The sequence below is a fragment of the Apodemus sylvaticus genome, chromosome 19 (genome assembly GCF_947179515.1).
Source record: "Apodemus sylvaticus chromosome 19, mApoSyl1.1, whole genome shotgun sequence".
Lineage (NCBI taxonomy): Eukaryota > Metazoa > Chordata > Mammalia > Rodentia > Muridae > Apodemus > Apodemus sylvaticus.
The window spans coordinates 796,844-820,347 of NC_067490.1; the positions used below are offsets into that span (position 1 = coordinate 796,844).

The 23,504-nt window shown below is 46.6% G+C and overlaps 1 protein-coding gene and 1 pseudogene across 4 annotated transcripts; both read right to left on the reverse strand.

Annotated features, from left to right (window-relative positions):
* Positions 1-539: 539 nt before the first annotated feature.
* On the reverse strand, positions 540-7,973 carry Zfp57 (ZFP57 zinc finger protein). Of its 4 annotated transcripts, none has more exons than XM_052163958.1 (5): positions 7,706-7,973; positions 7,180-7,207; positions 5,889-5,995; positions 4,320-4,470; positions 540-1,805 (listed from the first exon to the last, which is right to left on the reverse strand). In XM_052163958.1, the coding sequence occupies exons 3-5, from the start codon at positions 5,904-5,906 to the stop codon at positions 610-612; spliced, it is 1,365 nt and encodes a 454-aa protein (XP_052019918.1). In that variant the 5' UTR covers positions 5,907-5,995; positions 7,180-7,207; positions 7,706-7,973; the 3' UTR covers positions 540-609. The 4 variants fall into 4 exon arrangements, with proteins under 4 accessions (XP_052019918.1, XP_052019917.1, XP_052019916.1 ...); XM_052163957.1 differs by having other exon boundaries at positions 5,889-6,320; XM_052163956.1 differs by having other exon boundaries at positions 6,238-7,207.
* On the reverse strand, positions 7,517-23,504 carry LOC127670097 (uncharacterized; annotated as a pseudogene).

Below are 23,504 nucleotides of genomic sequence, written 5' to 3' on the forward strand. Positions count from 1 at the left end.
CCAACTCTGCAAACGGTGGATATTTCTTTCAAGACCACAGCCTTGATGGGGAAGAATATCAATGTGGAGAGTACAAGGTCAGGGACAGAAGAGCCCACAATATCAGGGAAATCTAAGTGAGCCAGGGTATGAATATGGGAGCCTGAACCAAAACCTGGAGCTAAAAATTGAAAAAATACTGATCAGACCAACACCATCTTGCTTTGGCAGCCTGGTGGGAGGACCTTGAGAAGGAAGGTGCTCCCCTAGGGTCCACACCTTCATGTATTTCATACTCCCGCCTCTCACTTTCTATTTTCTTTATCTGAGTACCCACTGTTTTTTTTACCCCAACAATTACTACTTGGTGGTCTACCAGACACAAGCAAGCTAGGTGCTAATAATACAAGTTTCTCTGTGCACACTTCTTTTTCTTGTCTCTTTCCTTCATCATCTACCCCTCTCCTGCTCAAGCCTCCTGATGCCAGAGGTCATTCTTCAGGAAAAAAAAAAAAAACCAAAGATCTCAGTTAGACCCCCCCCACCCCCACTCCTTTTAGTTTTAAAAATTGTATTTATTTTGTGGGGTGGGGAGAGGGGGTTGTGCATGGGCATGTGGGAGGTCAGGAATCAGTTCCTTCCTTCTGTCACAGGGGTCTCAGGGTTCACACTCATGGGGTCAGGGTTGGTGGCAACCTCCATTTCTGCCACCTCACCATCCCCAGACAGGCCTTCTGTTTCAGGATTTTCTCTGCCTGGATGTTTCCTCCTTCTCTTCCTGGATTCCATCTTTTCCCTCGAAGATTCCCTTACTCTTAAACTATTTCCCAGCACCAACGGTTCACGAAGATAGCCAAGTAAATGACCCAGGATTTCCCAGCATTTACTAAATCTGATTGGTCTCCGGCAACACAAGTGATCCAGCAGGCTCTCCTTTCCCCTAAAGGAGCTGTCACAGACGGGGCAATTGTAGATCTTTTGCATCCTGAGTGTGTTGGATGAGTGGGCCTCTCTGCAACAGAAGTGCTGGTTGGGTTGACGCCTGAAGTGGATCTTGAGGTGGCTTAAGAAACAAGTTCTCATGGTAAAAGTTATGCGACAATAGGGACAAGAGATCTTTTCTCGTGCGCGATTCACTGTAAGAGGGTTGGATCTGACGTTCAGGGATGAGGAGCCACTGTTCCGTGCCTTAGCCCTGGCCACTGGTCCCTGGATCACTTTCACATATTTGAGGGCGGTTGCTTGGGAACTAGGTGGTGTAGGTGGAACCTTACTCTTCCGCTTCTGGTTGCCAGCCGCTGGAGCTGGCGCTGGTGCTGGCGCTGGCTTGTTTTGGTGCACCTTCAGGTGGCGGTTGACCTCAGACTGATCCCGGAAGCACTTTCCACACACAGGGCATGAACGGGGTCTATAACCTAAATGAGCACGTCGGTGACGGCTCAGTCCAGAAGCATCACGGTAAGTCTTGCCACAGAGATTGCAAAAGAAAGGCCTTTCTCCACGATGCTGGGGCTTGTGGCCAGGGGCTTGTGGCTTGGGGCCAGGGGCTTGTGGCTTGGGGCCAGGGGCTTGTGGCTTGGGGCCAGGGGCTTGTGGCTTGGGGCCAAGGGCTTTGCGGATTTGTGGATTTGTGACTGCCAACCTCCGGGACCTCACTGGAAACTGGTGATTAAAGAGGAAGGAGTTCTTTTTGAAACATTTGCCACAGGTCAGACAGAAAAAAAATGGACCACCTTTGAATACCCCTGTGCAAGTGGAGGGCTTCTCCCCATCATCATCTTTATCTTCCAGATCAGAGCTAGGTTCTTGACGTTTTTTCTTGCTGTCTGTGGTAAAGGTGGAAAAATACACTGTTCACTATGAGGCGGTCAGCACAAAGTTTGCACTCAGTACAAGCCACTTTCCCATTTCCCAACGTTTAAAATGCAACCATTCACCCTTGGCTAAATGGCACCCATTGGACCTCATAGGCTAGAAATAGGAAAATGTAGTAGTAATAAATAATAATAATAATAATAATAATAGCTAGTAAAATTTCATAGGCATCTTCTATAATTTCAAATATCTAAACACCAACTTACATCTTTGAAATCCATCTTCCCACTCTCAATATGACTCATATTTTCAGATACCCCACAGATAACAAAGCAGTAATCCTCCCCTCATCCCTGATTACACACGTTGTCAGCCAAGTACAAAATATTGAATGGAGAATTTCCTCCTGTAAGACCGCATTCAAATCACTTTTTAATATAGATTATAATTATTCTATATTATTAGTATCTTAGTTTATTACTGTGTCTAGTACAGAAAACAGAACTCAGGACCTGGGGATATAGTTCAGTAGCACACTACTTGCCTAGTATACACAAAGCCTGGGTCTCAACCCCCAGCTCCGTAAAAACAAAGACCACATAAATAGACTTCAGTGCTATGGGTGGCTGTAGCCTCAGGAACCACCTGAACAAGTATTTCAGATAGCAGAGAACTCACCTCCCAGTGTCAGGAAAGCAAACCATGCATACAAATGCTCTACCAGTGAGTTGCATCTTTTGCCCAAAGGAAGACTATTGTATCATGAAAACTGATGCTTATAATTACTAATAATTCAATTGGAATAAGAAGCAACACACCAGGACTGTCTGAGCTGGAAAGTGTGGCCAACCTAAATTAACATTCCCCTTAATTCCTTAATTCCTGTCTCAGGAACAAGCTTATCCTTCTCCAGATCGATGCTCCCAGGTTCTAAATCAAAGGGTGACACTCGCAGAGGGGCTCTCATGCAGTCTCTCGATTCCTGGAAACTAGATTACTTGTTTTGAAAACCTTGGCTATTCATTATGAAGCCAGTGGACTTGAAACTTTGATCTCAGGGTTTTCTCTAGTCCCAAGGCTAACACAGATGGAAAGGCGTAAAGATACTGAGCCTGATGCACTAGGTCCGCTTACCATGCTGACACTGTCCTAGGTCTTTTTTTATCCTCCTCTCTCCTCTGGAGGTTTTTTTTTTTAAATTACACTTTTACTATTTTGTATGCATGTGCGCAAGTATACACATGCTATGGCACGCTTATAGAGGCCTGCAGACAACTTGTAGGATTGGTTTTCTCTTTACACCAAGTACATTCAAATTCCAGAACCATTTTGCTGGCCCTTGGTTCTAGGAGATGATAGGCCCCCCAAATACATGATAAAAACAAGGTGCTGGGATTACAGATGTGAGCTACCATACTCAGCTTCCTTTACAATTCTCACCTGTTGTCTTTGGGAGGATAGAGATCTGATCTCTGTCCTTTTCCTTTTTGTAAGGTGTCCCAATCTGGTTTAGGCAAAAAATATTTTGTCTCTAACTAGAGTCATATTTTGGGTAGGGAAGAGGGCATGGTTTTGTTGTTTTGCAATCGTCCTGCATCAGATCCAGAAGGTTGTGAGTGTTGGAAGTCTTGGAATTACAGACTTTTGTCAACAAACTAGGACTGACCAGCAAGTTTGCATCACAATATAATTACAATGATAAAAGTGTTGCCTTGGGGTTGGGAAAGTAGCTCAGTAGATAACTTACTTGCCGTACAATCATGAGCACTCAAGTTTGATCTTCAGAATGCATGCTAAGAAGGCCAGGTGTAATGGCACTTGGATATAAACCCAGCACCATGAAGCGGAAAAGGCAGATACTTAGGGCTCACGGGTCAGTCAGCCTAGCTGAATCAGTGAGTTCCAATTAGTGAGACCCAACCCAAAACAAAAAGTACATAGTGGATGTATCCTGAGGAACGAAGCCCAGATTTGATCCTGGCCTCCATGTGAACACATAAGTGTACCTATATGTACAGGAACACACATGCAACATTATTTTTGTATTCCTGGGGTGGTTTCTGTTTTGTTTTGTTTTCAAGTTTATTTCTTGTGACTTAAGTGTTTTGACTACTTGTATATATGTATGTGAACCACATTCATGTCTGGTGTCCATAGAAGTCAGGTGTGGGACCCCTGGAATTACAGTTACGAATGTTTGTGAGCCACCATGTGGGTTAGCAACTAAACTCAGGTACTCTGCAAGAACAAGTACGCTCTCAGTCCCTAAGCCACCTCTCTGGACTCACGCAGGGAGTCCAGCATGGCCTTAAAGTGGCTATGTGCTGAGAATCACCCTAACCTGGTCTTCCTACCTCTGTTTCTAAGCCCAGCTTGTCATCGAAGTTTTTATTTCTTTTACTTTTTACCCCTGAACTTTGTGACTCAAATCTTTTAGGCTGTCTTTGGTCTGAGTAGAAAAACCAACCATATGTTCTAAGGCTATATAGGACAGGGAGAATGCTGAGGGAGTCACAGTCTCTTACCGACGAAAGTCAGGTTCTTGAAGGTTTCTGACATCACTTTCTGGTAAAGGTTCTTCTGTGTGGAAGTCAGATATTCCCATTCTTCCTGGGTGAAAGACACTGCCACGTCTTCATAACTGACTGATGTCCTGGATCGCTGGGCAGACTTAGACTGTAAATACAGAGACTTGAAGTATCTGCTCAGGAACTTTTCAGTTCCTAAGCCTCTGAACAATCACGCCTGCCTTGGCAACGCATTCAGGACTTTCTACAGACCTGACCACAGCCCAAACGCATAGCCAAAATTTGCTGAGTGTGTAAGCAAAACACATATTACAGATTCCCTTAAGCTATTCCTGAGAATGTGGTTTTGCTTTTTTATAAATACAGTACCCCTGAGTTTCCATGCCAAGAGCTTTCCCTGGGCACCAGCCTGCTCCTGGTTACCAGCTTAAATAAAGGACTATTATTTGGCTGTATGCGTATGGTGGTGTGTAACTTTCTCACTTGGACTATAAATACTGACATAGTCTTTTTTTTTTTTGGTTTTTCGAGACAGGGTTTCTCTGTGTAGCCCTGGCTGTCCTGGAACTCACTCTGTAGACCAGGCTGGCCTCGAACTCAGAAATCCACCTGCCTGCCTCTGCCTCCCAAGTGCTGGGATTACAGGCGTGAGCCACCACGCCCGGCTTGACATAGTCTTAAGATTTAGAGAATTCAAACCTAAGAGAAAGACAATACAGTGAACGGGCATGGAGCAGGGCACAGAGTCAGGAGCTGTGACCTACAGAGAACAAAGGACAGGCACAGAAAAAGGAATCCATTGAAAATGGAAGGGAAGGGAAACTATGAAGGATTCCAAGATGGTATGGGAGACAGAGAAGATCTTGCCAATTCCTTTTTTCTATTGTTTGGCCTGGGACAATCTGGAGTTCTATCAGATTCACAGGCAAGTAAAAGACCTTAAGAGAGTCTAGGGCCTACCACTTCTTTATCTGACCACCTGACCATCTCCCTTCTGATGTTGGATTTCACTAGTAATCTGTGTTATGTACTTTTGTGCCTTCCTCTATTTTATTCTACCTATTTTTTGAGAAATCTCTCACTGAACCTAGAGCTCACCAACTCAACAGGAATTATCTGGCTAGAAAGCCTGTCTGGGATTATCCTGCTGACTGTCTGTCTGTCTGTCTTTCGTTTTAATGTGGGGACTGAAGATTACACATTGGGTCTTCAACTTTGTGCAACAAGTACTTTACAACATGCTGCGCCATCTCCCCAATCCTTCCACCATAATCTTTCATTTTTGGGCTTCTATAGAGCAGCTAACATACTACCTACCCCATGGAGCAGCTTGTCTTTAGTGGTGTCTCTACTTTTAGAGCCTTCTGGTCTGGATCCCAAGGCTAATGGGACTATATCCCAGGTACTAGGCAGCTGGGAGGTTCCTACAAGGGCCCCAGAATTTGATACTGCTCCTTATAACAAAAGACATTGTCATCCTTGGTTGTTCAACTGTTGAAATTCCTTCACAATTGACAGCTTTAGTTCCCTCAAAGCCTAGGCCATAGAGCTCAGGGCTCTAGTTACCTGTTTCTTAGCTGCCATTGTTTGGTAATGCCAGGCTGGTCCTATGCGTTTGACTTCTATTCCAGACTGCTTCTAGCCACAATTTGTAAGTGCCCACTTCTAGAAATCTAAGGTTTGAGAAAAATATATAATATCAGCAAAAGGAGAGAGTAAGGAAGAAGTGCTTCTGTAGCACCCAGTCACTAGCTTCCTGCACTGAGACGGAGCCTTCTCAGCAGTATCAAGTGAGGAAAATTGGCTCCATTTTCGTAAACCTCAAGTGTGAGCGTTAAGTCATCCATTCTAGGACATGTGATCCATGGGAGAGTAAGGCTTCATTCTAGAATCAGAATCACTGAAAAGTACATACCTGAATGTGTCACATACCACTTTGAGTCTGTCTCTTCATCCTCTATGACTTGATTTCAATTGGAAAGACGAGAGTAAATATCTCTTCCAGAACCAGAAATTAAAACACAGATTCTGTGATTTGAATACGTATCCTGGGGCTCAAACCTAGGAGCTTGTGCCTGCTAAGCAAGTGCTATACCATTGAACCTTATGCATACCCCAAACTCTACTGATTTCAATGTTTAATATATAGACACAATATTTACAATGGAGCTAGCCTCTGATGACCTCTTAAGCTGAAAATATCATTAGGTCAGAAATGCAAGTAATACACCTACCTACAGAACCTCATAGCTTAGTAACAAAGTACTAAGTATACTGTAAGAGTGTATTGTTTCCTTTCCTGATCTACTAGCTGTCTGGAAAGTGCAGACTGTGACTAGTACCCAGCGTTAAGGAATATCAGAGTGTCTATCTATCCCTATACACCACATAGTACTAGTCTAAGGACGAGTTAAATCAAAACCCAAAGTACAAGTTGTCTGAATATGTAAGACTTTCCCACCATATCTTAAGTTTTGGCAGCATGAGTCCAGTATCACTTGTACAGCACAGTGATAATAACCCAACAACATTTAAGTTCCTTGTTCACTCTGAAATTTTTATTTCTAGTTCTCCTCTCTAGATTCAAGGGAAGCACAAAGACACAGAGACTTGTTTGTTGCCCTTTCTTTCCCTCTCAATTCACAATAGCATGAAGGTGTGTTACCCAAACACCAGGAAGGCTGAGACAGAATCTCTAGGAGTTCTAAGACAGCCTGGGCTACATAAATCATTATCATCATCAACAACAATAGCAGCCGCACATTCACACAGCAGGGAGTGGTCTTTAATATAGATATAGGCTGCTTAGGAGACTGACAGGTGTTGTGTACCTCCATCCACCTCCTCACTCATTTACCTGATTGTTCTGTCCTGGTGCAGGAGCCCTGAGAATGCAAGGAGACTGAATAAGACTCAACTGTTGATTGGCAGGAGGTCAGGTCCGGTCCCTCCCAACTCCCACCACCCCTGACACGGGAGATGGGCCAGGTCTGGCCTCACCCTTCCTTTGGGTACATTTCTGGAGGGACTGTGCAGACGTCTCTCAATCCTGAGTGCACCCGTCCACTCATTGTTTAGCAAATCTGAGGATTCAGCCCCAATAGCACAAAGGAAGCTAAGACAGGAAGATCAGGCCGACTGGCCACAATACACCCTGTCTGTTAGTCTCTCTAAATCTGAGGCCCCCGCAGCTCTCACACACAATCTGAGGAGAAATGCCCGCTGGCTTTGCTGGGTCTGCCCTGGTCCCAGCCCCGAACGCCCCCCCGGGAATTCAGCCACGTGTGCCTTTCCACCACGGAGCCAAGCGGCTTCTCCCACCCAGGTGTCGGGCCTTCGTGGCTCCACCGCGGGGCTCCACCCGGGTCCCCGCACGCTCTCACCGCGCTCGACAGCCCTACTAGGGGCTCGGCTGCCCCGCCGTCCCTCAACGCTCGCTCGTCTTCTGAGCTGTGGCCTCGGCCCACAGCCACACAAAGGGCTGGGCGCGCGTTCCACCCCAGACCAGAACGCAGCTGCGTGAACCCAGGAAGGGGCCCTTTCCCGAAGTCAAGAATCCGCTACTTTGTCCCGCGGCTTCCGTTCTGCTCCATCCGCAGGTAACACATCTCAAGTGACTGTCTGCCAAGGTCAGAAATTTAGATCCGAAGAAGCCCAATGCCTGAATGCCACGCCTTCTCGTCCCGCCTACGGTCGGTCTTCACTGGTCTCAGCTGCGCTAGGAAATTCCATTTCCTAAGATAAGTATTTACTCCTGGGGTGGGGGTTGGGAGTGGGAGATGGGGGTGGGGGATAGGGGTGAGGGGTGGGGGATGGGAGGGACGGGTGAGTCAATTTCGGTAATTCCACGTACTGGGCAGGTGAAAATGAGTTCCAGGCCAGCCTGGGCTGCACAGTAAACACACACACACACACACACACACACACACACACACACACACACACGAGACCAAAGGAAAACTGGAACATTTCGCAGACAAGTAAAGTGAGCTGTGGAGCAACATCTTAGGTAAAGTAAAAACCAAGAAAGCACAAGAAACCAAAAAAGACTTCAAAGACTGTAGTTACAGGATGGCTCAGTAGTTAAGGAAGATTCCAGGAGACTTAGTACAGAGAGACGTTCACAAGGACTCGGAACCAGGGATCCCAACTCTTCTTTTGGTACCATCTTAGGCAGCAGGTAGCCCTGGCACACATTCTAACACTATAGGGCAAATGAAGCCCTTAGACAGTTCAGCTTTTCATGCTGCTCACCCCACTGGCACCTACACTGTTCCCAGCTGGTCTTTGATGTGCTAAGAACCTTTGAGAAAGCCTAGGTACATTCTAGCCCACCCCTCGGTTCTGCATCCCACCTTTATCTAGCATGGCGTCCTTCTTCCTGCCTTGGCGTGGCAGGAATCCCCTGCTTTGCTGATGTCTAAGAAACGCTTCTGTCTCCAGATCTTTAATTAACTACACTCTGCATAGCACTAGGTTTGTCGCCTCTTCAGTTTCAGCGCCTCTACGCTAAGTGGAAACTTAATTTAGAGAATGCAGAAGGTTTTATCCACTACTAAAGAGAACATCTCTCATGAGTGGCGGCACGTGCCTGTCATCCTAGCACTTGAAAGATGAAGGGGGAATCAAAGCTATCCTCAGCCACATAGTGAGTGAGTTCTTTTTTTGTTTGTTTGTTTTTGTTTTTTGTTTTGTTTTGTTTTTTGAGACAGGGTTTCTCTGTGTAGCCCTGCCTGTCCTGGGACTCACTCTGTAAACCAGGCTGGCCTCGAACACAGAAATCTGCCTGCCTCTGCCTCCCCAGTGCTGGGATTTCAGGCGTGCGCCACCATGCCCGGCTAGTGAGTGAGTTCAAGGCTAGCCTGGGCTACATGAGACTCTATCTTAACCAGGAAGCCATTAGATGTGTGTCATTGATTCCCTGCCAGAGTTTGGGTTCACATTATAGAGAAATCTGAATAGGGAGCCAGACATAGTCACACACAGTTCTAATCTCAGTACTTAAAGGGCTAAGGCAAGAAAATAGCATCCCAGGCTACATAATCAGTCCCAGGCTAGCTTAGACTATGAGACCCTGTCTGAACAATCAACTTGATGAACTTTAGAGATTGGTAAAGCACATATCTCTGTGTGTGTGTGTGTATGTGAAGGTATTTCTAGAGACAATTACATCATAAAGTTTCCAACCTAACGATTAGTTTAATTCATCTATGGATTTAAAGTTTGAATAGACTAATCCAATGGGAGGTTGTAAAGCCATGGAAGCTAGGACTTGGTTGGAGGAAGTAGGCCGCTGGCAGTATGTATCTGGAGACGACATCTTGCCTTGGCTGTTTCCTGTTACCGCCCCACTATTTCCTGTGCATCACACCATTTGAACTTCGCTTTCCCATAACACACCCTCCCTGACACGACTGAGTAAAACATCCAAAACTGTAAGCAAAATAGATATTTTGTCCAGGAGGAAAGAGAACAGGCCAGAGAGTGAAGAGAAAAAGATCGGAGAGGAAGGGAGGAGAGGAGCTGCTTGTGCCTGGATTCATGCTAGTAGAACAAAATCAGTCCATGGACCAGGGTGATTTCCTGCAGACATTGTCTTTTAGCAGGATGTTGGTAATCACCCTGGGTATGGTTTTCAGTGTTTGTGGGTTTATTTGTTTGTTTTATTTTTTTCTGTATTAATCAAACGAACAACAGCAAACAGAAACCACCCAGCAGTGGTTATAAACCCTTTCCACCACACCTGACCACCTGAGTTTGAATCCCAGAACATGCATGGTGGAAAGCAAGAACTGACTTGCCCAAGTTGTCCTCTAACCACCACGGTGAGCAAGAACTGCAAGTCTCTGGTCTTTGTATCTGTGCTGGATAGTTTTATGTCAGCTTGGCACAAGCTAGGGTCATCTGAGAGGAGGGTGCCTCAATCAAGAAAATACCTCCAGGGGGCTAGAGAGATGGCTCAGTGGTTAAGAGCACTGACTACTCTTCTAGAGGTCCTGAGTTCAATTCCAAGCAACCACATGGCGGCTCACAACCATCTGTGATGGGATCCGATGCCCTCTTCTGGTGTGTCTGAACGCAGCTACAGTGTGCTCATATAAATAAAAAGAAAAGAAAATACCTCTGTAAGATCAGGTTATAGACAAGCCTGTAAGGCATTTTCTTAATTAGTGATTGATGGGGGGAGAGCCCAGCTTATTGTGGGTAGAATCACCTGTAGCTGGTGGTCCTGGGTTCTACAAGAAAGCAGGCTGAGCAATGCAGGAGGAGCAAGCCAGTACGCAATACCCCTCCATGGCCTCCATATCAACTGTGCCTCCAGGTTCCTGCCCTGTTTGATTCCTGTCCCTACTTCCTTCGAAGATGAACAGTGAGTGATATGAAGTGTGAGCCAAATGAACCCTTTCCTCCCCAACTTGCTTTTTGGTCATGGTGTGTCATCCTAGCAATAGAAACTCTAGGGCTGGAGAGATGGCTCAGTGGTTAAGAGCACTGACTGCTCTTCCAAAGGTCTTGAGTTGCCGGGCAATGGTGGCGCACACCTGTAATCCCAGCACTCTGGGAGGCAGAGGCAGGCAGATTTCTGAGTTCGAGGCCAGCCTGGTCTACAGAGTGAGTTCCAGGACAGCCAGGGCTATACAAAGAAACCCTGTCTCGAAAAACCAAATCCAAAGGTCCTGGTTCAAATCCCAGCAACCACATGGTGGCACATAACCATCCATAATGAGATGATTCCCTCTTCTGGGGTATCTGAAGACAGATACAGTGTGCATATAATAAAATCTTAAAAAAAAAAAAACTCTAAGGAGTACCTATACGTGTTTACCAACTCCTAAGCAAATTACTATAGCCACAGGGCTCTAGTACTGACAGTGTTCAGACTAGGAGGCAGGCACAGAAGGACTGAGATCCAAACTCTGAATATAGCTGGCAATGCACTCAGTGTATGGCTAACATATAGAAAGCCCTGAGTTTCACCCCCTGTATTATAAACAAACAAATATCTGAACACAAGCTCGTCCAAACTCCAGGCTGACTACTAAAATAAATATAAGGTGTAGAGAAACCAGACCATGCAGGAAATCTGGCCTTATCCAGGTGCAGACCCTATCCTGGTGGGATTTGCAAATCTACACCTTTTTATTCCCCCCCCCCACCCTGAATTAACACACTTATAAGCAGGATACCTGCAATCTCAGAATGTAGGAGAAATTGATTGCAGAGAAGGACCCTGTTTAAAATTATAAAACAAATGAAAAAACCTTAATGGCATACATCACTAACCTCCAGAATTTTTAGCTGTTCTTAACGCTTGGAAATTTTGGAGAAATTATAGAAACTAGATGACCATGGAAAGGTGCAATAGCCTGAGCAGAAACTGGGCAAGCCCTTGTTCATCACTAAATCACATGGATGCAGAACAAACCACTTAAATACCCCGTCCCAAAATGAAGCTAGTGGGTACAGGGAAAACGGAGCATGAGTGTCAGGCACTGCCCTGCTCACTCCAGGCACATTAACATGCTTCTAAAGAAAAAGCCTGAGGGTGTAGGTCAGTGACTGCTGGGCATTCACTTAGCTTGTGAGATGTAGGAGCTCACGTTTGGGGTGGGGCGACAGTCGTGGCATCATTTTGTTTTGTTTTGTTTGTTTTTTGTTTGTTTTGTTTGTTTTGAGACAGGGTTTCTCTGTATAGCCCTGGCTGTCCTGGAACTGGCTCTGTAGACCAGGTTGGCCTCGAACTCAGAAATCTGCCTGCCTCTGCTTCCCAAGTGCTGGATTTAAAGGCATGAGCCACCACTGCCTGGCAGACAAAGTGGGATCTTGTCTAAAAAAATAAAGAACCAAAACACACCGACACCAAACAAGCAAACAAACAAACAAACAAAAACAAACAAACAAACAAACAAAACGAAAATAAAAATAAAAATCTTCGGCAATCTTAAGAGAAACCTAACACACATAGGTTTTTTTTTCTTTTAAGCTCTATTTATTATTATATGTGAGTACACTGTAGCTGTCTTCAGACACGCCAGAAGAGGACATCAGATCTCATTACGGATGGTTGTGAGCCACTATATGGTTGCTGGGATTTGAACTCAGGACCTTCGGAAGAGCAGTCAATGCTCTTCACCACTGAGTCATCTCTCCAGCCCAACACACATAGTTTTTAACCAGGCATGAAAGTTGTGCGCAAGTGTACTTTCAAGCAAAACGTAAACCCATACATATAAAATACAATGAAAAACATCATAACCTGACATTTCAATGGGTCACTATCCATGTGAAAAGCAGCACTTGAGCTAAAAGCTCCTAATCCCATCTCTTCAATAGAACCCACCCCTGAAGCATTGATGTCCCAACTAGACTTCCAGTGCACCTTTCTCTCTGGTTTCCACCCAGCATTCCTCTTGGCTTCCCTCCCAGTCTCAATTTACCTGTTTTGACTTCTGTGACCTCCTTGTCTTCCCAGGACAATACCCTGGGTGGTTCTGGCTCCTCCCCCATCTTATTTGTGGACATTCTGGACTAGTTCCCAGAAAGAGGGAAGTTCCGGCACAATGAAAGCTACAAACCAGCTGGAGACTTGTGAGTCAGAGTCCACCACCATTCAAAGAAGAGGGCACATCTGTGTTTGCCTGGATTTGGGAAGCACTCAGACTGTGTCAACACTTGTCACTGCATACTGAGTCAGGGCTCAGGAAATTTCCGTAAGAGGTTGTAGGGTCTTCTAGACTCAATATCAAGACCACACGAGGGCGCTGCTGCTCTGTCCTCCTTTAGATGTGTAAGGGGTGAGGACAGGATTATCTGGGAATCAGTTGGAAATGGCTTACTGAAACCTGGGCAAGGTTTGTAGGGAATGCAGATGCTTCTGAGTATCCAGAACTACGCAGTAGTTGGAAGAAAGTTAGAGCTGTTAGAAGGAATTATGTCATATCTCTGAGCATTCCCCTCTCCAACCCCTTGATGTCAACATTGGAAAATGGAAGAGACTGTTACATGCTCACAGAACAGGGGATTCAACCCAGGGCACACACTAAGCAAGCGATATTTACTAAGCAGCACTCCCAGCCCCTGAAGACGATTTTCTTTTAAATGACCCTTTAAATTTTATAATGTATGGGACTGCAGAGATGGCTTAACGCTTAAGAGCACTTACTGCTCTTGCAGGGGGGAGGGGGGCTTGAATTAGTTCCCAGCACCCGCATCAGATGGCTCACAGCCAGTCTGCAACTCCAGCTTCTCTGTCACACACACATAAATAAACCTTAAAATAGAATTTAGGAGCTGGGCGGCGGTGGCACATGCCTGTAATCCCAGCACTCTGGGAGGCAGAGGCAGGCAGATTTCTGAGTTCAAGGCCAGCCTGGTCTACAGAGTGAGTTCCAGGACAGCAAGGGCTATACAGAGAAACCATGTCTCAAAAACAAAAACAAAAAACAAAAAAACAAAAAAACCCCACCCAAATCCAAAAAACAAAACAAAAAATAAATAAAATAAAATAAAATGTAGGATCCTTTTAAAGAAAAGATTTTATTTATTTATTATATGTGAGTACATTGTAGCTGTTTTCAGACACAACAGAAGAGGATGTCAGATCACTTTACAGATAGTTACGAGCCACCGTATGGGTGCTGGGATTTGAACTCAGGGCCTCTGAAAGAGCAGTGCTATTACCCACTGAGCCATCTCTCCAGCCCCAGGATGCTTCCCCCCCCCCCCCCCACCTCTCAGAGAAACTGCAAAGGGCCTCCAGTTTCTCTGTTTAAAACATCCTACAGGGCTGGAAAGACAGCTCCTGGTCAAGAGCACTGTCTGCTCTTGCAGAGGACCCAGTTCCAGTTCCAACACTCACGTGGTAGCTCACAGTCATCTGATGACTTCCAAGGGCACTACATATATGTGTCTCATAAGCTCATGCAAGCATACGCATACATAAAAATAAGTCATCATACATTTTATAACCCATGAAACTAAATACACGTACATGTTTCATCTATACTCTTCAGTTGTTACTAATGTCCCTTTTCTTTCCAAGGACATTTGATCCAAGACACCACACACTCAGTCTCAGTTGATCCTTAGGGTTTCTCTTGTTGTGACACTTTCTCTGATTTTCCTTGATAACCCTGATAACTTTTTGAGGCGGACTGGCCCAGCATACTGAGGAATGTTATTTGACTTGAGTTAGACTGGGGCCATGCATCTAAGATATCCAGAGAGGCGAAATGCTGCCTGCACCTTGTCAAGGTTGTGCACCATGCTTTTGATTTGACCTGGGAAAATATCTGTAAGTGTGGCCATTGTATATTGTATAGTTAAGTGTTTCCTTAGTAAACTACTGAGTATCTCCCATGGTGCCTATATTACTTGTATCTCTGTCAGCAATGAATAGGGGCTTCAAATGCTTATAATTCTTATAAGTACTTGCTATAAAATTCATTTTCTCATTTCTGTGACCAGATGCTCACAGGAAGTAACATGTGGGGGAAGTTTATTTTGGCTTGTGGTTGAAAGGTAAAGCTCAACACGGAAGGGAAGGTATGGCTACAGGAGCAGCTAGGAGTGGTAGTGGTGGATCTGGGTGGATCAGGAAGTTAAAAAAAAAATGAATGAAAGCACTCAGCAGGCTTTCTCCTGTTTCCTTTTTCATTCACTCTGAGAATTAAGCCAGTTTGATAGATAATGCCATTCACATTCAGGGTGGGTCTTCTTGAAGGTATGCCCTGAGGGGTGGTTTCTAAATCCTGACAACTCAATAAAGAAGATTAATCATAAGACTGGAGAGATGGCTCAGCAGTTAAGAGAACTGGCTGCCCTTCTAGAGGACATTGGTTCAATTCCCAGCACCCACATGGCAACTCACAACTGTCTGTACACCCAAACTATCACTTTAATCCAAAATATTCTGCCCTTAATCTCCACAAGGTTTCAAGCCAGTCTCATAAAGTGCAGATAGTTGCTGGCTCCTCTGGAAGATCAGTAAGTGGTCTTCACACTGAGACATCTCTGTGGACCCACTTTGTACAGTCGTAACAGTTGTAACTGAAAGACCCCTGATGAGGGGAGACTCACTCAAATCTCAGGATGAAACGACACCCAAGGAATTCACAGGAGACCGTTCTTGATGCAAATGCACGAGGTTTATTCGGGAGAAACCAGTGCACTAGGGTCGTGAGGAGATCGACCCCCAGTAACTGGAGTCAGGGGTATTAAAAGGGAAAAAACACAAGGCAGGGGGTGGAGGAAAAGGAAAAGAATTCACAAGGCAAGGAGTGGAGGACAAATTATGCATGGAATGGGGAAGTACAGAATGAGGAAGTCAGGCAATAGTTTATGCCTTATGGAGGGTTAGAGATTATCTGGAACAAACATCCTTGGGGTTAAACATTGTAAAACAAGGCAAGTCATTCAGACATTCTTTTTGGTCAGCTAGTTCCTGAAACAGGGTGTCTCAGGATCAGTTAAGCAAATGTCGGCTATTTCCGAGATCAGGGTGTACTTGACCTCAGAGGCTTGTTGCTAGGGGCCTAAAGACCTTCACATTTTGAGTTGGGGTCTCTCATTCCCCACTCCCTCTAATAAATAGTTCTAATCTTAGAACGAAAGGTCTGATTCTCGTTCTATGGATTCTGAATTGGTTTGCCCTAGTTGTTGATATTGTTGGCGAAGCATCAGGATCTGAACAGCACTAACTCTCTGGCGAACAAAAGCAATTAATCTATTGGTTATGCGAGGCCTTATGGTGAGCAGGAGTAGTAGAATCATCATAGGACCCATAAGTGCCGAGAACAAAGTGGTCATCCATGGGGACTTAGTAAACCACCCTTCATACCAGTTTTGGGTGCTCTCTCAAGCCTGCGCTTGTTAAGTCTTTAAGTTTACTCATGGAGTCCCTGATAGCCCCTGAATGGTCAACATAGAAACAACATTCTTCTTTAAGCGCTGCACATAACCCTCCTTCTTTAAGGAATAATAGATCTAATCCTCTCCTATTCTGCAAGACCACTTCCGATAGGGAGGTAAGGGAATCTTCCAGTTTAGTAACTGAATCCTTGATGGCCTGTAAATCCTGATCCATAGTGGCCTGCAGAGTGTCAAGGCCATGTTGTAAATCCTGGGGTCCCTTGATTAGGGCAGTGGTCCCTGTCCCTATGCCTGCCGCCAAGCCTAACCCCAGCATAACTGCTAGAGTAAGAGAAACCAGTTCTCTTCCGACTCGTTTTAATCCAGTATCATAAGCTTCTATGACCACTTCTTCAGAATGGTAATAGACATGGGGTACTAGATGAATCATAACACAAAAATCTTTGGACTGATTAAAAACAGAAGTGGATACACAGGGGGTGAGCCCAGTACTGCATGCCCACCAGCTGTTATTACTGGGTAATAGGTACTGATCTGCCTCTGAGGTGTTAAGAGTCATGGAGATGTTACAAAGATGTTGGTGGGTAGGGGGCACCCTTCCTATACAAAGCCCAGAACCAGAAACTTCAGTAAGAGTGAGTTTGCTTTTTGCTCCCCAGGGGCATCGATTATGATCCATGGTGCTGGTTGGAGTACCCAGAATGGCAGTCTCCTCATAATAAGGGGGGCCCATAGCCAGGCAAAGCCAGCAGGATGCAGTAGCATCAGGATTGGTGACATTGAGGAATGTGAAGGTCCATTGGATCAAATTAAAAAGTCTATCTCCTGTTGTAGGAGCAGGTGGAGCTGTCCTTGAGGGAGGCATATCAGTAGAGACCAGGGTCTCTGTGATTGGAGGAGGGGAAGGCAATGGCAGGGCTCTAAGGCAGGGTGCCTTAGGAGGACCTTGTTCTGCTAGAACAGCGGCGGTGGGTCCCACAGGAACTGTTGGGGGGCTTCCTATTTCTAGCCATATTTGGAACACTACCCTGGGGTCGGTTCCAGATACATAGAATCGGATCCCCCACCACCAGCCTTTAGGCCATTCAGTGAATAATTTCCCCTGTGAAGTAAATCGCATTACTATGGGATTGCAGGGTCCTGAATTGCAGGTAGCTTTATAAGTGGGCACCTATCTTCCTCCCTGGGGGCACTGGGTAGGCCCCGAATGGTTTCTGGACACTGTTAAGTCCCATGAGGAGGTGGGATGCCAATAAGCATTTCCCGAGGTCTCACAGCTCCATTCTTTACAATAAAAGTGTTCTAGGCCTCCACATCGTCTAGCCTCTTGCCTGGACTGCCTGTCTCGAGGACAGACGTAAAATTCGGTAAGCCTTAACTGACATCGAGACCAAGGTCTGCTGCAGCCTAGGGAGGCCGTCCTCTGGGAATGAGTAACCTTGAGAGCACAGGCAGGTCATCGGGTCTGACATCAGGGATATCCCATGTTTCCAACCCAGCCATTAATAGGCAGAGATCTAAAGTAATATCAGGCCACCAGGTCCCCAGAGGGGTGACCTTAGAGGTGCTCCAGACAATGTCTCTGGTTTGGGACAGTACTTGCCATGTGAGAGTCATGGGTTGATGAGGGTTGTTATTCTTCATCAGAGGTGAGCAGGCGAGGAGGGCGCAGCTTAAGAGGACCATCAGTACTCTCCAGCTTCCAGGTGCCATCTTGGGCTGCAGGTGGTGCGGCCTTGACATGGGAGGTGTGGATCCAGGCAGGAATGCCGTCAACCTTAACAGCAATGGGGCTGGTCAGGAGCACCAGATAGGGTCCCTTCCACCTGGCTTCAAGGTTCCCAGCTCGGTGGCGATGGACCAGGACAGAGTCCCCTACTTAGAACTTGTGGGGCACTTCAGTGGTCCCTGGCTTGTAAGCTTCCTTGAGCTGCTCCCAGGTGTCTTTTCTGACAAGTTCAAGGGCCTTTAAGCGGGCTAGAAGGGGTTGGGAAAAAGAAGCCTCAGGATCAAGAACACCCCCTGCTTCGGCTAAGTGGGGGGGTTCCCCAAAGAGTAGCTCTAATGGGGTGAGCTTGAACTTCCCAGGGGTGTTTCGCACCTGAAACAAGGCAAAAGGCAGGAGGGCGGTCTAATCCTTCCCGCCGGTCTCTAAGGCTAATTTAGTCAAGGTCTCTTTTAAGGTTCTATTCATCCTCTCTACCTGTCCTGAGATTTGGGGTCTGTAAGCACAATGTAATTTCCAATTGATCCCAGTTGAGTGGCTAGTCCCTGACTTACCTGGGCAATGAAGGCAGGGCAATTGTCTGATCCAATTACCTTAGGAATGCCAAATCTTGGAAAGATTAGAATCTTTTTGGCCACAACATTGGCGGTCTCCTTTTTGGTTGGAAATGCTTCTACCCAACCTGAAAAAGTGTCTATGAAAACTAGTAAATATTTATGACCATATTTTGATGGTTTGACTTCAGTGAAGTCTATTTCCCAATAGGCTCCTGGCCTATCTCCTCGGAGTCGCTTACCAGAAGTCGCCATGTGGTGCCCAGCATTAGTCTGGGCACAGGCTTTGCGATTCTGGACCACCTCCTGTGCAATGTCTGATAGTCTCATCACATAGTCATCAGAGTGGAGAACAATGTCTTTAAGTTTCTTAGTTCCCAGGTGGGTCAGCTGATGTAAATTAGCAACGTATTGTTGTCCCTCCTTTTGGGACAGGACGGATTTTTCTTCTGTTTCTGCTATCCCATAGGGGGAATATCCCTGTACAATCTTTAGCTTTTCCATCAATTTGTGGTCCTCTGGTGTATATCTAAAGCTGGTGTCTCTGATGTCATAATAACTATGGTCTCTTTATTTTTGGATGCGACTGGAAGAATCGTGGCCCCCTGAGCCGCCTGTTTTGCCGCTGAATCTGCCATCTGGTTTCCCTTGGCCACTGCATCATGTCCTTTTTGGTGGCTAGGGCAATGTATGATGGCCATTTTCTTTGGTAGATGTATGGCCTCCAGCAAGCTTAGAATTTCTTCTTTATTTTTAATGTCTTTTCCAGCAGATGTAAGTAGCCCCCTCTGCTTATAAATAGCCCCATGTACATGCATGGTGGCGAAGGTGTACCTGCTGTCTGTGTAGATGTTGATCGACTTTCCCTCGGCCAGTTTCAAAGCCTGGATGAGTGCAATCAGTTCTGCTTTCTGAGCTGATGTCCCCTCAGGTAAACTGCTGGCCGAGATGGTCTGTCTTCCATCTACCACCGCCGCCCCGGCTCTCTGCTAACCTTCGGCCACAAAGCTGCTGCCATCCATGTACTAACTAGGGCATCCCAGCCAGGGTTGGTCAGTGAGGTCCTTCCTGGTTCCAGGCTCTTCTGCTAGGATGTCCATACACTGGTGTATGGGTGCAGATTCATCAGCTTCTGGCAGCAGGGTGGCAGGGTTCAGGATAGCCAGGGGTGCAAACAACACTCTCTCAGTCAGTAGGAGGCTCTGGTAGTGGGTCATGCGGGTGTTAGTCATCCAACGATCTGGAGGTTGCCTAAAGATGCTTTCTAGGGCATGGGGGGCTACTATGATTGTCTGCTGTCCTGAAGGCAATTTATCTGCATCTTTGAGGAGCAGTGCTACCGCAGCAATAGCTTTCAAGCAGGATGGCCACCCATTGGCCACTGGGTCTAACTTCTTTGATAGGTAGGCTACGGGCTGTTTCCATGGTCCCAGGGTCTGAGTTAGGACTCCTTGAGCGACCCCTGCTCTGTCGTCCACATAGAGAGTAAAAGGCTTAGTTAGATCCGGCAGAGCCAGAGCGGGGGCACTAAGTAAAGCCTTTTTGATCTCCTCAAAGGCTTTCTGATGTTCTGGAGCACAAGTAAAGGATCCTGTGTTCTTGGTAAGAGGATAAAGGGGGGCTGGCAGGGTAGCAATCCCTGGGATCCAGAGCCTGCAATACCCTGCGGTCCCCAAGAATTCTCTCACCTGCTTTGGAGTGTTGGGAACTGGAATCTGTGTCACAGTCCTCCGTCAGGCTTCAGTCAGCCAACGTTTTCCTCCTTTTAGAGTGTGTCCCAGGTACATGACCTCCGTATGGCAGATCTGAGCCTTCTTGGCTGATGCCCGGTACCCCAACTCACCTAGTTCTGTTAACAGTTCTTCGGTCCCCCTTCTCATTCCTGTTCAGTATGTACCACTAAAAGTAAATCATCAATGTACTGAAGAAGAGTGAGGTTTGGATGTTCTGACATGAACGGGGCCAAATCCCGATGAAGGGCCTCATTCAAAGAGGGTAGGCGAATTCTTAAATCCTTGTGGCAACCTGGTCCAGGTTAGTTGTCCAGCCTGTCCAGTATCTGGATCCCTCCATTCGAAGGCAAAGATTACCTGACTGTTAGGATATAACTTTAGGCAGAAGAAAGTGTTCTTCAGGTCAAGAACACTGTACCATTGTCTGTCCGGGGGCAAGACTGAGCAAGTTATAAGGGTTGGGGACGGTAGGATGTATATCCTGCACTCTCCTATTAACTTCTTGGAGGTCTTGTACTGGCCTGTAGTCATTTGTTCCCTGTTTCTTGACTGGTAACAGTGGGGTGTTCCATGGGGACTGGCAGGGTCTCAGAATTCCTGATTGCAAAAGTCTGTGAATGTGGGGTCTGATGCCTTCCCGAGCTTCTTTACTCATAGGATATTGGTGTATCCCAATAGGGGTGGCATCAGTTTTTAGACTAATAACAACGGGGGGGGCACCCTTTTGGCTTCTCCCATGCCCCCGGTTTCTGCCCAGGCCTGGTGGAACATATTCGGCCAACCGTCCCCTACAGAGGCAGTCTTAGGGCCAAGATTCTCATACAGCCTATACTCTTCCTCTAATTGTAATGCCAAAACCATAGAAGTTGGGGTCTGCCAGTCCACAGTGGCTCCTTCAGATGTGAAGCTAATCTGGGCTTTCAATTTGGCCAATAAATCTCTACCCAGGAGTGGCACAGGGCATTCAGGAATGACGAGGAAAGAGTGAGTTACTTGTCCTTTCCCTAGATTAACTAAACGGGTCGTGGTCCAAGAATAAGGTTTCTGGCCGGTGGCTCCTATTACTATTGTTTTCTTGTCTTTTAATTTACCTAGAGGTTCCTTTAAAACTGAGAATTCTGCTCCAGTATCCACAAGAAAGTCTACAGGGTTCCCCTCCACAGTTAGGGTTACCCTAGGCTCGGGGAGGGGGGTCTGAGCCCCAACTCCCCTAGTCTTCATTTTCTAGAGTAAGAACCTTGGGCTGTTTGCCTCTCAGTTTCTTTTTGGGACAGTCTCGGGCCCAATGGCCCTTTTCTTTGCAATACGCACATTGATCTTTGGCCAACGGTTGTCTCATAGACCCTCCTGGGTTTGGGTTTGGTCTTCTCAGCCCTGAGTTGCCCAGGTACCCTGTCTGCCTTGGCCCCTGTCTTTCTCTATATCCTCTCTCTCACCTACAACTGCGGCCAAAATCCTAGTTAGACTTTTCTCGTGCTTTTATCTCGCCTAGTTTCGCTTTCTTCTCGTTCCTTTCTCTCTCTCTCCTCTCTTCCTCTGTCTCCCTCTTGTGATAAACTTTCTCAGCCTCTTTCACCAACTCTTGTAAAGACAAAGTCTGTAGCCCTTCAAAGCGCTGCAGCCTCCTCCGTATGTCTGAGGCGGACTGCCCAATAAATGCCATGGCAATTGCCGCCTGGTGACCCTCCGAAGTTGGGTCAAAGGGGGTGTAGCGCCTGTAGGCTTCCATTAACCTCTCTAAAAATACTGATGGGGGTTCTTTATCCCCCTGAAGAACTTCTCTTACCTTAGCCAAATTAGTGGGGTGCCTGCCCGCACTTTTGAGACCTGCCATGAGTGCCCGGCCATAGACTGTCAGCCGCCCCCTACCTTCAGCTGTGTTGTAATCCCAATTAGGTCGGTCCAGAGGGAAACCAGCATCTATCTCATTCTGGAGTTGAGTGGGTCGGCCATTGTTGCCCGGGACGTTTTTCTGGGCCTCCAGCAGAATTCTCTCCTTCTCTTCGGTAGTGAAGAGGACCTGCAAAAGTTGCTGAACAATCGTCCCATGTAACCCGTCCCGCGGGTCCGTTATTCCAGGGTTCCGAAGGGGTGCTACCTGAGGGTCAAAAAGGGGGGAGAGAAGGAAGGAGGCCAAGCACCAAGAAAGACAAGTCAATCTGGGTTATGTCAAAGCCTCGTTTAATGTTCTGGGGTACACAGGTTTTAAGGCTTTCAGGAGGGGCGTACCCCAAGGCAAGGACAAAGGAAGGAAGGGCAATCCTAGCAGTTTCAGCAGGAAGAGATAAGGGTCCTCCCTTGGAGACAACAGGTGTTTGCACAGGCTGGAGCCTGCCGCAGTTATCTCAGGACTTCCTTCCATCGCAATTACCGGGGTCGGCGGGTGATGAAGCAGGCAGGACCATTCTGCAGTTATCTCGAGACAATGGCTAAATCAATGCCCAAGGGAGAGGCTCTTGTTTGCTTATCTCAGGGCCTTTGCCCTGTCAGCCAAAGTGAGGGTCTCTAATGGCTTCCCACAGTCCCAGGTAGGTTGGCGAGAGAACATAAGGGACTCAATCAAACTAGTGAGGCTGGAGGGATTCTCTGAAAAAGGAGCATGGTTATTTTTCCAATTGTAGAGGTCGGCTGAAGTGAAGGGCCAATATTGAAGGGGCTATATCTTATTAGGGTTAGCCGGAGGGGGGCCGTAAGCACGCAAAGGCAACACCGTAGTCGAATCAGGTTCCCTGGGACTTTGAGCTCGTTTGCTCTGTGTCCCAGAGGCCGGTCCTTCTGCTGCCCCACCAGCGGCACCCTGAACTGATCCTTGAGGGCTCTGGGGAGGTAAAGGATGAGGGTAGAGAGGAGGAGTTCCTGACCATTCGGGAGGCTCTTCAATTTCAGGATAGATCTTAGGCGGAGCTGATGGCTTCTGCAATGGTTCAGGCTTTGGTTTTGTTTTCTGGTCCACATCACAGACTGCTAGGACTTGGGAGCCTGGTTTGTTTTTGTGGGTCCATGGTTTAAGCCAAGAGGGAGGGTCCTGAGCTAAACCTTCCCAGACAAAAATATAAGGGACTTGATCAGGGTACGACCCTGGCCCTTTCTGAAAAACAATGTCTTTGATAGCAGAAATAATAGTCAAATCTAAAGTTCCCTCTGGCAGCCAACCGACATCGTAGGTGGGCCACTCGGAAGAGCAAAAAGTCTTCCAAGGTCCTTTCTTAACTTCAACAGACAGATTATGAGCCCTAGTCCTAATTTCAGTCCAGTGGTCTAGTGTCAAAGTCAGTGGGGTCGAGACAGTTTGACCCAT